The 15,762-nt window shown below is 45.4% G+C and overlaps 1 protein-coding gene across 3 annotated transcripts in view; it reads right to left on the bottom strand.

Annotated features, from left to right (window-relative positions):
* arid1ab (AT rich interactive domain 1Ab (SWI-like)) overlaps positions 1-15,762 on the bottom strand; it is a 216,245-nt gene that overhangs the window by 92,533 nt on the left and 107,950 nt on the right. For 2 of the 3 annotated variants that reach the window (XM_038797821.1, XM_038797831.1), the window contains exons 7-10: positions 15,059-15,226; positions 12,098-12,413; positions 10,629-10,774; positions 4,958-5,067 (exon numbers count right to left, since the gene is read on the bottom strand). In XM_038797821.1, coding sequence (XP_038653749.1) covers positions 4,958-5,067; positions 10,629-10,774; positions 12,098-12,413; positions 15,059-15,226 — 740 coding nt within the window. The remainder of the gene's footprint in view (positions 1-4,957; positions 5,068-10,628; positions 10,775-12,097; positions 12,414-15,058; positions 15,227-15,762) is intronic. The other variant, XM_038797836.1, reaches the window with a different exon arrangement.

Below are 15,762 nucleotides of genomic sequence, written 5' to 3'. Positions count from 1 at the left end.
CGTTCGAGGTCAAGGACGGGCAAGAGGTCGGCGGCGGCCTCGGTGCTGAGGGGGTTCATGGATCAGATGGGAGGGGTAGACCCTTGGTGGTTTTTGAAGCCGGGGGATAGGGAGTTTTCCTTTTTCTCCCATGTCCACAAGGCTTATTCCCAGATTGACTTTTTGTTCTCAGCAGGGCGCTAATCCAGAGAGTGGTGGGGGCGGAGTATTCGGTGATAGTCATATCTGACCATGCTCCGCACTTGGTGGACCTGGAGCTGGGGGAGGGGAAGGATCAGCGCCCGCTGTGGAGGTTAGATGTGGGACTTCTGGCAGAGGAGGAAGTATGCAGGCGGGTCCGTAGATGCATAGAGGGGTATTTGGAAGCTAATGACAACGGGGAGGTGCAAGTTGGGGTGGTTTGGGAAGCGTTGAAGGCAGCGGTTAGAGGGGAGCTGATATCCATTCAGGCATACAGGGAGAGAGGGTTGAGAGGGAGAGGCTGGTGGAAGAAATGGTAAGGGTGGACAGGAGGTATGCGGATGTCCCGGAGGAGGGGCTTTTGAGGAAGCGTCGCAGTCTCCAAGCGGAGTTCGATATGCTGACCACCCGGAAGGCGGAGGCGCAGTGGAGGAGGGCGCAGTATATGAGTATGGGGAGAAGGCAAGTCGGATGCTGGCCCACCAGCTCCGGAAGCGGGAAGCAGTGAGAGAGATAGGGGGAGTCACAGATGCGGTGGGAACTTGGTGCAGGGTGGCAGGGACGTTAATGGGGTGTTCAGATCCTTTTACGAGGGGCTGTACCGGGCGGTGCCCCCTAGGGAGGTGGGCGGGATGGACCGCTTTCTGGATAGGTTGGAGTTCCCAAGAGTAGAGGATGAGCGGGTGGAGGGTCTGGGGGCCCCAATCGAGTTGGAGGAGCTGATGGAGGCGCTGGGGAGCATGCAGACAGGGAAAGCACCGGGACCTGACGGGTTCCCGGTGGGGTTTTACAAGAAGTTTTCAGATCTGCTGGGCCCGCTGCTTGTGAGGACCCTGAATGAGGCGAGGGAAGGGGGGGCTTTGCCCCCGACGGCGTCTAGAGCAATAATTTCACTGATCCTGAAGCAGGACAAGGACCCCCTCCAGTTTGGGTCTTACAGGCCGATTCCGCTCCTCAACGTGGATGCAAAGTTGTTGGCGAAGGTACTGTCCAGAAGAGTGGAAGATGTGGTCCCGATGGTTATCCATGAGGAACAAACGGGGTTTGTGAAGGGGAGGCAGCTGAATGTTAATGTGCGGCGGCTTCTTAATGTTATGATGATGGTGTCGGCGGCTGGGGAGGCGGAAATAGTAGCATTGATGGATGCGGAGAAAGCTTTTGACAGGGTGGAGTGGAGCTACCTGTGGGAGGTGCTGAGGTGGTTCGGGTTTGGTGAGGGATTCATCAGCTGGGTGAGGTTGCTGTACAGCTCCCCGGTGGCGAGTGTGGTGACGAATGGGAGGAGGTCGGAGGACTTTCGGCTTTCCCGGGGGACGAGGCCCCTTGTCTCCCCTGCTCTTCGCGTTAGTGATTGAGCCCTTGGCCATGGCGCTGAGGGATTCGACGGACTGGAGGGGGATTGTGCGGGGGGGGGGGGGGGGGGGGGGGGGGGGGGGGGGGGGGGGGGGGAGTGGGAGCACCGGTTGTCGTTGTACACAGATGATTTACTGTTGTACATCACGGATCCGGCGGGGGGGATGCCAGAGGTGTTGAAGATACTTGGGGACTTTTCGGGGTACAAGCTTAACGTGGTGGAAAGTGAGCTGTTTGTGCTGCACCTGGGGGACCAGGAGAGGGAGATAGGAGAGCTCCCATTGAAGAGGGCAGAGAGGAGCTTTAGATACCTTGGGGTCCAGATAGCTAGGAGCTGGGGGCCCTGCACAGGCTAAACTTTTCGAGGCTGGTGGAACAGATGGAGGAGGAGTTCAGGAGGTGGGACGCGCTGCCACTCTCTTTGGCGGGCAGGGTCCAGTCGGTTAAGATGAGGGTGCTCCCGAGGTTTTTGTTTCTTTTCCAGTGCCTCCCCATAATGATTCCGAAGGCTTTATTCAAGAGGGTGAATAAGAGTATTCTGGGGTTCGTGTTTTAAATGCTTCACTCATTTAGGCAAGTGAACAGTATTTCATCACACTCCTGACTTGTGCCTTGTCGATGGTAGGCAGGCTTTGGGGAGTCAGGAGGTAAATTACTTATCATAGAATCTATGGCACTTGCTGCAGGATTTCGAGCCTCTGACCTGCTCTTGCAGTCAAACTACTTATATGACTGATCCAGTAAATTTTCTGGTCAATGGTAACCTCAGAGTGTTAATAGTGGGTGGTTTGACGCTATGGATCTGGACTCTTTCTCGATCATAAATCTATCTAACTAATGTCCCAGCCTCCACTGTTCACATACCAATGATGTGGAGATGCCGGTGTTGGACTGGGGTGAGCACAGTAAGAAGTCTTATAACACCAGGTTAAAGTCCAACAGGTTTGTTTCAAACACGAGCTTTCGGAACAATGACACTCAGAAGAAAAAACAATCTTCATCTCGGTCTTAAAAAAGAAATCTCATATTCTTAAAGGTTCCGCACATAAGTGGAAATACCCTCTGGTGTATACCCTATTAAGGCCCCTCAGGATCTTTTAAATGTTTCAATAAGATCACCTTTCATTCTTCTAAATACCAATTACTATAGGCCCAACCTGTTCAACCTTTCTTCATAGAATACATCCTTCACCAGCCAGATCTATTCCTGGGGAGGAGGGCTAAAGACGGGAGGAACGGCAGAAGCGGAGGTGAGTGCAAGACAGCAGCGAGATCCGTCCAGAAGTAAGTGACAACACCAACACCAAACCCATTCGAGTATTGCCCACTGTAATTGTTCAATTACCCAAATGTATATTCACCTCCCCAGTATCCTACCCCCACCACCACCAACAGTCGCCCACTTATGTGCTGTAAATCATTTTTCCAGGTGTACAGAGTTGCTGCTGTTCAGCTGGTGTACAATACCCTACCAGTTTTTCTATTTTATTCTTTATTGTATTTTTTTTTTATTATTTACTATTTTATTTTATTTGGTATGTTTGGGTGTGCCCTTCTCTTCTATATATGTATTTATATGTATGTCTCTTATCCTGTGTACATAACGGTAAATATACTTTGTTCAAAAACCCAATAAAAAACATTTATTAAAAAAAAGAATACGCTCTTCATCCCTAGAACATCTTGCTGCAATTATATAGGGCCTTGGTGAGGCCATACCTGGAATATTTTGTGCAGTTTTGGTTTCCTTATCTAAGAAAGGATGCTCTTGTTCTAGAGGGATTGCAGCAAAGGTTTACCAGACTAATTGCTGGGATGGCGGGACTGACGAATGAAGAGAGATTGAATCGGTTAGGATTGTATTCACTGGAGTTCAGAAGAATGAGGGGGGAATCTCATGGAAACCTATAAAATTCTAACACGACTCGGCAGGGTAGGTGCAGGAAGGATGTTCCCAACGGTGGGCGTGTCCAGAACCAGGGGTCACAGTCTGATGATACGGGGTAGGCCATTCAGGGCAGGGAAGAGGAGAAATTTCTTCAACCAGAGAGTGGTTGGCCTGTGGAATTTGTTACCACAGGAAGTAGTTGAGGTCAATGCATTGTATGTTTTCAAGAAGCAGTTAGATATAGCACTTGGGGCAAACGGGATCAATAGATATGGGGGCAAAGCGGTTTAGGCTATTGAGTTGGATGATCAGCCATGATTATAATGAATGGCGGAGCAGGATCGAAGAGCCAAATGGCCTCCTCCTGCTCCTATTTTGTAAATTTCTATGAATGAATTGAGTGAACCTTTACTGTAGTGCTTCTAATGCACTTATATATGTTTTTTCAAATAAGGAGACCAAAACTGTACACCATATTCCAGATGTGCTCTCACCAATGACATGCTATAGCTCCAGTAAAATTTCTCTACTTTTATACTCCATTCACCTAGCAATGAACCCAACATCCCATTTGCTTTCCTAATCACTTCCTGTAACTTCTTACTCACCTTTTGTGATTCATGTATCAGGACACCCAGATCCCTCTGCACCAGAGTTCTGCAGTCTCTCTCCATTTAAATAGTATACTGCTTTTCTATTGTTATCAAGTGCACAAGTTCGCATTTTCCCACATTATACTCCATCTGCCAAATATTTGTTTCCCTGTCTATCCTGGTGTCACCAGCAAAAATCTATTGTTTTTTTTAAAATTCCAATTAAGGGGAAATTTAGCATGGCCAATCCACCTACCCTGCACATCTTTTGGGGTGTAGGGATGAGACCCATGCAGACACGGAGAACGTGCAAACTCCATACGGACAGTGACCCGGGGCCAGGATCAAATCTGGGTCCTTGGCGCCGTGAGGCAGCAATGCTAACCACTGTGCCACCGTGCCACCCTTTCATCAGCAAATTTGCGTATCAAATCATTGATGTAGATTGCAAATGGTTGAAGTTCCCGCGCTGATCCTTGTGGCACACGATACAGCTTGCCACCCGCAAAAGACTCATTTGTCCCCACATCCGGCTTCCTCTTTGTTAGCCAATTCTTTATCCATGCTAATATGTGATCCTGTACACCACATTCTCCTGTATAGCACCCTTTGATTTGGTACTTTATAAAATGCCTTTTGGAAATCCAAGCACCCCGCATGTATAGGTTCCCCTTTATCCACCTTGCTTGTTACTTCCTCAAGAAACTCTAACAACGGCAATCCTTTATTCCACAAGCTCAATCAGGAATAAATTAAACAAAATATTCATATTGTGGCTCAAGCATGTGTCAAAACCAGAATAAGGAGCAGCACAGCAACATCCAGTCTGCTCATCTGCTCTCGGAATGCAACACCACCCTTAGTTGGTGCCCGCTTCTCATCGGCTCCTGGAATGCAACACCACCCATGGTTGGTGCCCAGCGGCACCCCACTTGCATCTCACCTTTGACTTGAGCTCAGCCTTCGTCATTCCATCCACCTTGTTATTTGCTTTTTGCGTCGGTGGTAACTTTCCTTCCCCAAGTGCCATCATCTCAGGACTGGGAGTCATAACTACAGAACAGTGAGAGAATAGTGTTAATTACTAGGTCAGTACAGGGTTAACCAATCATCAGAAGTTTACTGAATGAAGATTACCTCTTCAGTTTATTTTTACACTAAATAAATTTAGATGATGAGCAAGATTTGAACTGTGGCTCAGTGGTAACATTCTCATCTCGGAGCAAGAAGGTTGTGGATTCAAGTTGTATTCCAGAGACCAAAGTGCTAACCTAGTCTGACATTCCAGTGCAGTACTACAGGAATGCTGGACTGTTAGAGGAACTGTCATTATTTAAAGAGGAGCAGGGGAGTTCTCCCTGGTATTCTGGCTAACATTTAAGCCATCGTTCGGTTCGTAACACTCTTGCTCCTGAATCACAAGTTTTCAAGTTCATGTCCCATTGTAGCGTCTGAGCATAAAAATCAATGCTGACACTCCAATACAGTACTGAGGGTGAACTGCACTGCCAGAGGTACCGCCCTTTGGACAAGATGATAAGACTAATTTCTCATCTGCCTGCTCAGGCCAGCAAAGACAAACGGCCAAATGGCTTGCTTCTGCATTATAACAATTCTAAATGTTCCTGCTCATTCAATGTAAACAGCACATACAGGCACAGCAGTAACCCTATAGCCAGTGTAATGTGGCAGTTAGGAACATTTCAATTACTAAATAGGCGCACCTGTGGTAACCGTAAGTATTTGCTTTGACTCTGAGAAGAACATTCAGAGTATTGGGTGTATATTCAAGATCTAATCCAAACTATCAGCAAGTCATCCAGGTTGACATTTAAGTGCAGTATTAAGGGAATGCTGGAGATGCGATTCTTTGGCTGAGAAGCCACGGCTTCAAACTCTGGTTCTGGTAGCTGTGCAAAGTACCATCCACTAATCAAAGAATAGATTCAGCCTTGAGCTGAATTTTCCCACAAACATCAAAACCAAATCAACTGATGGTCCTCCCGATTTGTTATATATGCGACCTTTTCGGGGACAAGTTGGTTGCCCCGTTTGTCTACAAAACAAGGGTGTCACTTCAAAAGGTAATTCGCTGGCATTGAAGCGCTTTGGGGTGTAGATACAAAAGTTCTTTCTCAACGTTCTAACAAAATACAGCCTCAATAATTCTAACAGACATGTAGTTTTACATAGTGTACAGAAAATTCCTTTATTTAAATAAAACTTTATAAAAAATAAATCTTTATTAGTGTCTCAAGCAGGCTTACATTAACACAGCATTGAAATGATGGTGCAGTGGTTAGCACTGCTGCCTAGGGTGCTGAGGACGCAGGTTCAATCACAGCCCCGGGTCACTGTCTGTGTGGAGTTTGCACAGTCTCCCTGTGTCTGCCTGGGTCTCACCCCACAACCCAAAGATGTGCAAGTTAGGTGGATTGGCCACGCTAAATTGCCCCTTAATTGGAAAATAATTGGCCACTCTACATTTATTTTAAAATCACTGCAATGAGTTACTGTGAAAATCCCCGTCGGCACACCACGGTGCCTTTTCGGGTGCAGAGGGAGAATTCAGAATGTCCAATTCATCTAACAAGCATGTCTTTTGGCACTTGTGGGAGGAAACAGGAGGAACTGGAGGAAATGCATGCAGACATGTGGAGAACGTGCAAACTCCGCAAAGTGACCGAAGCCAGGAATCGAACGTGGGTCCCTGGCGCTTGAAACAACAGTGCTGACCACTGTGCCACAATGCTGCCCATTTGTACAGTTCACTGCAACATCAAGCATAGCATGTTGCAAATTCTCAGCAATTTTACAGCAAAGTGGCACAATGGTTAGCATTATTGCCACACAGCGCCAAGGACCCAGGTTCGATTCCGACCTTGGATGATTGTGTGGAGTTTGCACGTTCTCCCCATGGGCTTCCTCCGGATGCCTCCCACAGTCCAAAGATGCGTAGGTTTGGTAGATTGGCCATGCTAAAATTGCCCATTAGTGTCCAAAAGATTAGGTAGGGTGCTCTTTCAGGGGATCGGTGTGGGGTTGATGGGCCAAAAGGCCTCCTTTTGCACTGTAGTGATTTTATGATTCTAATTTGGGATACACAACTTCAGCTGCAGAAGTTGAGGACATAATTTGGAATCTGAAGGGCTCTTAGTAGGTGTGATCTGACCAACATCCATGTGGGATAATACCCTGCAACCACAGAACACCCAAGTTGGTGTCACACCAATCCTCAATCCATGGGAAGTGATCTACTGATTTTCAGTTTGCACACAGCAAGTTTCCATAAACACCAATGTGATAAGTGATCTTGTTTTAATAATGTGTGTTACTCAATTCCTCACAACTAAATATATAACTCAGTGAGGATGAAAGATGGTAAGAGGGGTAAAAAGACATCCATGGCTAAACAAGGGGGTCAAAAACATTAGAAAGACAAAAATAAGGTATATCATATTGCAAAGGCCAGTGGCAGGCTGGAAGATTGGGAAACTTTCAAACATAAACAAAAGATGCATTAAAAATAAATAAAAAGAGCCACGGTAAATCACAAAAAACTAGCGCAGAATATCAAAAAGGATAGCAAAAGCTTCTACAGGTACATAAAACGGAAGATAGTCGCTACGGTAAATGTTGGTCCCTGGGAGATGAAACTGTTAAGTTAATAGTGGGGAATCACAGAAATGGCAAATATGCTAAAACAATACTTTGCCTCAGTTTTCACGGAGGACTACACGAGTACCATCCCTATCGGATCAGGCAATTCAGAGGTAATAGAAAGGGTGGAACTTGGAACAACCAGCATCAATAGGGAAACGGTCAGTACTCAACTATCTTTTGGGATTGAGGACAGACAAGTCCCCAGGGCCGGTTGGCGTACATCCCAGGGTATGAAAGCAAGTGGCAGCAGGGATAGTGGATCCATGGTTAGAATATTCCAAAATTCCCTGGACAAGGGAATGGTTCCAGTGGATTGGAATAATGCTAAAGTACCGCCCTTATTCAAAAAGGGAGGCAGAATGTGGGAAATTACAGACCAGTTAGGTTAACATCTGTTGCTGAAAAATTGTTAGAATCAATCTACAAGGATGCAATATCAGGACATTTGGAAAGCCAAAGCGCTATCCACCAGAGTCAGCATGGTTTAATGACGGGCAAATCATGTTTGACTGCCAGGGGCAGCACGGTGGTGCAGTGGTTAGCACTGCTGTCCCATGGCGCCGAGATCCCAGGTTCAATCCTGGCTCTGGGGCATTGTCCGTGTGGAGTTTGCACATTCACCCTGTGTTTGCGTGGTTTTCGCCCCCACAACCCAAAGATGTGCAGGGTAGGTGGATTGGCCACGCTAAATTGTCCCTTAATTGGAAAAAATGAATTGGGTACTCTCAATTTAAAGAAAAAGAAAAAAATCATGTTTGACTAATTTGCTTGAGTTTTTCGAAGATGTAACAAGCAAAATGGATAATGGGGCTCCTATAGATGTAGTATATCTGGACTTCCGGAAAGCGTTTGGTAATGTGCCGCACAAAAGATTAATTCACAAGGTGAGATCATATGGGATTTGGGGTAAATTATGAGCTTGGATAGAAGAGTGGCTGACGGACAGGAGATAGAGAGTCGGGATAAATGGGTCTTTTTCTGGACGGCAAGATGTAACTAGTTGGGTGCCACAGGGTTCGGTCCAGCTATTTACAATCTATATTAACGACTTGGATACAGGGATAGACGGTTCTATAGCCAAATTCGCAGAGGACACAAAAATAGGTGGGACAGTAAGTTGCAATGAGAAAGTAGGAACCTTACAAATGGATATAGATAGGTTAGGAGAGTGAGCCAAAATGTGGCAGATGGAGTTTAATGTGGAGAAGTGGGAGGTCATGCATTTTGGTCGCCAAAATGGAAAGACAACTTATTATCTAAATGGGGAGAGAATTCGGGGTGTTCCGAATCAGAGGGATCTGGATCATCCTCGTTCATGAGTCACAGAAAATGAGCATGCAGATGCAGCAGATAATAAGGAAAGCTAATGGAATGTTGGCAATTATACCAAAAGGAATAGAGTATAAAGGTAAGGAAGTGTTGTTGTAACTATACACGGCATTGGTAGGACCTGGAGTGCTGTGCACAGTATTGGACCCCTTATTTGAGGAACGATGTAGTGGCAGTGGAGGCAGTTCAGAGATGGCTCACGAGGTTGATTCCAGAGATGACAAGTTTGTCGTGCGAGGAGAGATTGAACAGTTTAGGTCAATACCCTCTGGAGTTTAGAAGATCAAATTGAGGTATACAAGAAGATAAAAGGTATGGATACAGTAGACGTGGAGCAGATAAACATAAGAACACAAGAACTAGGAGCAGGAGTAGGCCATCTGGCCCTTCAAGCCTGTTCCACCATTCAATGAGATCATGGTTGATCTTTTGTGGACTCAGCTCCACTTTCCGGCCCGAACACCATAACCCTTAATCCCTTTATTCTTCAATAAACCAACTATCTTTATCTTGAAAACATTTAATGAAGGATCCTCAACTGCTTCACTGGGCAGGGAATTCCATAGATTCACAACCCTTTGGGTGAAGGAGTTCCTCCTAAGCTCAGTCCTAAATTGCCCCTTATTTTCAGGCTATGTCCCATAGATCTGCTTTCACCCGCCAGTGGAAACAACCTCCCATCTATTCCCTTCATAATTTTATATGTTTCTATAAGATCCCCCGCATCCTTCTAAATTCCAACGAGTACAGTCCCAGTCTAATGCTTCCTCTTGTGGCTCATTCTAAAACGAGGCGCCATAATCTTAGAATAAGAGGTAGCAAATTTGAGATTTGAGGAGAAACTACTTCTTCCAAAGGGTTGTGAATCTGTGGAATTCGCTACCCCAGAGTGTCGCGGATGCAGAGACAGTGAGTAAATTTAAGGAGGAGTTAGGCAGATTTTTAATGGTAATGGGTTGAAGGGTTATGGAGAATGGACAGGACAGTGGAGTTGAAGCCATGATGGGATCAGCCATGATCACATTGAAGATGTTTAGGTTCGGGAGGCTAAATTGCCTTCTCCTTGTGTTCTAGGGAGGAGATGCTCTGGCTGATTTTGTAATCCAGCTCTTGGTCTGTAGCATTGTAGACAGCAGATGAGGAACATATCAGCCATGATAGAATGGTGGCCTAATTTTGCTCCTATACCTTGAAATGTTGGCGGAGGGGTTTAGGGAAGAATTCCCTAATTCTTCTCCAAAATAGTGCCATTGTACCTTTTACATTCATCCATCAGTGTTGGTGAGGTCTTGCTTTAACATCTCATCTGAAAGACAGCACTTTTGACTGTATTAAGCTGAAATGTCAGCTTGTATTATGTGTTCAAATTTCTGGGGGGAGACTTGAACCCACCTTTTGTCTTAGAAGCAAGGCTGCTCGACAATGAGCCACAGCTAACAAGTGACTAACTTTGGCTGTTTTTTGCAAATTTGATGATTAGCACTCTGTGGTAACCTTTATCTGGCAGGACCAGAATTAAGAAATATTTAAAACAGAAACCACATACATCACTGAGCGTCACTATGTTGTTACTGTCTTAGGCCACTGTAGTTATCCACTGGGAGTAGTATCTGTGCCCTTACCTGCAGAGCTATTGGCCATGTTTCCAGCCATGGAATATGGAGATCCCTGTGGATTCATCATTCCAGCCATACTGTTCATACCTTGACTGTAAGGAGAGCCAGCACCCATCATTCCTCCCTGATTCAGGTTTGGATAACCAGGTTGTCTGCATTAGAAAGGGGGAAATAAGTAAGAAACAAGAGAGTTAAGCATCACCTTTGGTTGATCCAGTCAATGAACCTAGTTGTGGCTTTAGTATATCTGACGTACATTGAACTGCTCCCTGCCTACTCCATTTATTCTAAGACAACAGTTACCAGTTCATCAGCACACTGAATCTAACTAATTTAACAATAATCAAAGCCACTGGATTACGTTTTTACAGAAGCACTGGTGAAATCCCATTTTTCTTTTGGGCAGCGGGGGTGAGAAATAAATTGCACAAACACGCTACAGAATTTAGATCACCAAACACAGACCGTGAAAATTAATTTGAGGCCAAATTTTTTGTGTTAACTATTGGAACAAATGCAGATGTAATTTTGACAGACTAACAGAAAAAGTGTGATTCCGAAGATGTCCAATCTTGCCTGATCTCCTGAATGCAGCAATTAGCCAAGTTCATGGATACTGATGGGTACAATAAGTATCTCCCTTCCGACTCCATCTATCCTCAGGAACCCAGTTAAAGCAGCAGCAGGCGGGGCGGCATGGTGGCGTAGTGGTTAGCACGGCTGCATCACAGTGCTGAGGACCTGGATTCGATCTCGGCCCCAAGTCACTGTCTGTGAGGAGTCTGCACATTCTCCCCATGTCTGCGTGGGTCTCAACCCCACAACCCAGAAAGATGTGCAGGGTAGATGGATTGGCCATGCTAAATTACCCCTTAATTGGAAAAAAAGAATTGGGTACCCTAAAAAACAAAAAAAAAATTTGTTCTTAAAAGAGCAGCAGCAGGCTGCAGTGCAAGTACCATGCAGCACCACCTGATTTACCACACACCAGAGTGATTGGGCTCATCTACTAGCTTGCTTGCTTGCAGTTGTTTACTTGTTGCAGTTCACTACTGTAAAGCTGCACTAATCAATTCCCAGTTCAACTGTCAATCCCAATTCTCCTCACTACCTCCAGCACATAAATGGAGACTTAATTAGTCTTTGTACAATTAAAGATACTGAAGGGGCACACCCATGCGTTGGCAATCACCATACCGTCCACTGTAGCATCCTTCAGACATTTCACTAGGATATTAATCCCAGAGTAGATGCAATACCAACCCCAACAACTTTGATCAAGTGAATGTTCCAGTAATATGCTCACTGTCCTTCTGCACAATGAGCCCAGGTTACAAAATCAGATCCCACAATAACATGTCAATAAAACACAATTCCTCAACATTCAACAGCTTTCCAGTTCATGTTCCTCATTATTTTGATGGCTCCCTTCAGTTTTATTTCAATCTACACCATGCACTCGCTGCTCCACTTACCTATTCTGTACCGAGTTTGCCGCTGCATGCATCGCAGCTACAGCTGCATCCTGAGCCTTGCGGTTCATAGCTGGTGGTGGGCACATTCCTGAGGTCATTTGTGCCGATAGGTTTGCTGCATTCTGTGTCATATTGCCTCCATACGGCCGGTTACTCATCGCTGCAGGTCCCATCCTCCCTGGTGGCATTCCAACATAAGGTGGGGCTGGACCCTGACCATGTATTTGGTTCCCAGCAGTCATTGCATTCATGGTGCCTCCCAAGCCGTAGTTTGCATTCGGCATTGTGTTATAGTTGGGTTGGCGAGGATAGCCCCCTGTTTAAAGAGGTGCAAAATAAGCACGGTAGAAATCTGCCTCATTTCGCAACAAAACAGAAAACGCCTGGCAATGCTCAGCAAGCCAGGCATAATTTATGCAGACAGGCACAGAGTTAATACTTCAGCTCAATTAGCTTTCATCGGTATTTTGCTTGTACATCAATCTATCTGTCTTGGTCCAGAGAGAAGTTGAATGAAAGTAGTAAAGGGCAAGTTGGACAAGTTGCGGCAAATTAAGGCAAATGCAGTAGAATTTGGATAAATGTACGGTTATCCACTTTGCTAGCAAAAGCAAGGAGGCAGATTTTTATCTGAATCGCCATAAATAAGAAGAGGGGAATGTGTAATGAGACCTGGGTGTCCTCATACACCAGTCACTGAAGGTAAGCGTGCAGATACAGCAGTCAGTAAAGAAGGCAAATGGAATTCTGGCCTTCATTGAGAGAGGATTTGAATGCAGGAGCAGGGCTGTCTTGCTGCAATTATACAGGGCCTTGGTGAGGCCACACCTGGAATATTGAGTGCAGTTTTGGTCTCCTTATCAGAGAAAGAATATCCTTTCTCGAGAGGGAGTGCGGCGAAGATTTATCAGACTGATTCCTGGGGAGGAAGGACTGGCGATATGAGGGAAGATTGAGTTAGGATTATAATCGCTGGAGTTCAGAAGAAAATAATAATAATCTTTAGTGTCACAAGTAGGCTTACATTAACACTGCAATGAAGTTACTGTGAAAAGCCCCGAGTCGCCACACTCCGGTGCCTGTTCGGGTACACTGAAGGACAATTAAGAATGTCCAATTCACCTAAGAGCACGTCTTTCAGGACTTGTGGGAGGAAACCGGAGCACCCAGAGGAAACCCACACAGACACAGGGAGAACCTGTAGACTCCGCAGACAGTGACCCAAGTCAGAAATTGAACCTGGGACCCTGGCGTTGGGCTAACCACTGTGCTGCCGTGATGCCCAATATGGGGAAGGGGAGAGAGAGAGAGAGAGACAGAGAGACAGATCTCATAGAAAATTCTAGCAGGAATAGGCAGGGTAGATGCAGGAAGGATGTTCCCATGCTGGGTGTGTCCAGAACCAGGGGTCACAGTCTGAGGATACGGGGTAGCCCACTCAAGACAGAAAGAGGAGAAATTTCTTCACCTACAGAGTGGTTGGCCTGTGGGATTCGTTATCACAGAAAGTAGTTGAGGCCAAAGCATTGTATATTTTCAAGCAGTTAGAAATAGCACTTAGGGCGATGAGGATCAACGGATTTGGGGGCAAAGGGGATTTAGGCTATTGAGTTGCATGATCAGCCGTGATCATAATGAACAGCGGAGCAGGCTCAAAGGGCCGGGTGGCTACGTCCTGCTCCTATTTTCTTTGTTTCTAAAGCTCAATGCTTGGATGCTAAGTAAGTGGATTTTTAAAAGATGCCCTGACAATGACTAGCTCCAAAATAAATGGAAAAAGTGAATTAATGATCATCAGGTATGAGGTTGCACAGTGACATCAATGAAATAGGAACTGCATTCCCCACCCTTTAAATATAAATACACCCTCACCTCATCCACAGCTGAAGCGAGCTAAGGTTTTATGGCAGCTTAGCCCCACTAGCTGGTAATAACAAGGGAGAAAATAGCACAAAGTATTCATGAACAGTCTGGTAAGTGACAGATGACAGTAGTACAATAAAAATGGAAGAAATCCCCTGGAACACATGCTACAAGTCTGGAATTGTACACGGTGTGAATAAAATGGCAAAGAGGGTGGTACGGTAGCACAGTGATTAGCACTGTTGCTTCACAGCGCCAGGATCCCAGGTTCCATTCCTGACTTGGGTCACTGTCTGTGCGGAGTCTGCAGGTTCTCCCTTATGCGTGGATTTCCTCCGGGAGTTCCGGTTTCCTCCCACAAATCCTGAAAGATGTGCTGTTAGGTAATTTGGACATTCTGAATGCTCCCCGTGTACCCAAACAGGCGCCGGAATGTGGCGACTAGGGGCTTTTCACAGTAACTTCATTGCAGTGTTAATGTAAGCCTACTTGTGACAATAAAGATTTATTTTCTTATTTATATATATATATATATATATATATATATATATATATATATATATATAAACATATATATCCGATGCCTTTTTTCCCCTTTTAAAAAAATATTAAGAGTACCCAATTCATTTTGTTCCCAATTAAGGGCCAATTTAGCATGGCCAATCCACCTACCCTGTACATCTTTGGATTGTTGGGGGAGTAACCCGCGCAAACACTGGGAGAATGTGCAAACTCCACACGAACAGTATCCCTGAGGCGGGATCAAATCTGAGACTTCAGCACCGTGAGGCAGCAGTGCTAACCACTGCATCACCGTGCTGCCCTATATTAAATACCTTATCCACCTTGGCTCATGTTAATATTACAAATCCATAGTAAATTTATACGTTAAGTGTCCAAATGAGTATTCACTAATTAAAATTGATGAATCTCATTTGCACACATACTATTCAAGTGGGAGGTGCGTAGCCCATCCATTGAATGCCTTTCTTGTGACACAGGGTGTGATCAATGAGGGGGTTGGGGAGTGTTACATCAATACATCTGTCCAAAGTTCCAATCATACATCCACAATGTCACACAGAGCATCACACTCACCTTGAGGTCCATACTGGGCACTTTGAGGCCCATAGTTTCCAGAGTTATTCTGCTGATATGGGCTCATCCCAGCATGCATCTGTCCTCCAGAAGGTTGACGTGGTGACAAAGCTGACCCTGTCTGTGGGGAGCTGTACTGTGGCAGCTGGGGAGGTCTTTGCATGTAGCCTGCACAGGGGAAAAGACAAGACAGTTCAGTGAAAACCAGGTACTGTTTTAACAAGTCCTGAAAGACGTGCTGTTAGGTAATATGGACATTCTGAATTCTCCCCGTGTACCCGAACAGGTGCCCGAATGAACACATCCGTCACTGCCGAAATAATGCAAGAATGCAAAGCACCTCATACATTTTACCTGCATGGTAAAGCCACATAAAAAGGGCAAGAAAGCCTTTCTTTTTTAAACACAAATTACTTCAATTCAGAGAAACCATTCCAACTAATTGTCTATTTAAAATATTTAAGGAGTTTCCCACTTCCACTTTTTAAATCAAATATATTTGTTTCAATTTTCCCATACCATCCCACCCCAGACGGCTTAATTATTGTGTGTGGTATATAGGCAAGTCAGATAGATCCCAGGTTCAATGCCCGGTGTGTGCTGAGTTGGTTGGTCTCGGGCAAAAACAAAGCACCTTTGAAGGCGGAGATAAGCCTGGACGGGGGGTTGCTACTGTTCTGTCAGCTTCCATGCAGAACTAAGTG

Source organism: Scyliorhinus canicula, chromosome 1 (genome assembly GCF_902713615.1).
Source record: "Scyliorhinus canicula chromosome 1, sScyCan1.1, whole genome shotgun sequence".
Taxonomy (NCBI): Eukaryota; Metazoa; Chordata; class Chondrichthyes; order Carcharhiniformes; family Scyliorhinidae; genus Scyliorhinus; species Scyliorhinus canicula.
This window is presented reverse-complemented; position numbering and strand designations above follow the sequence as displayed.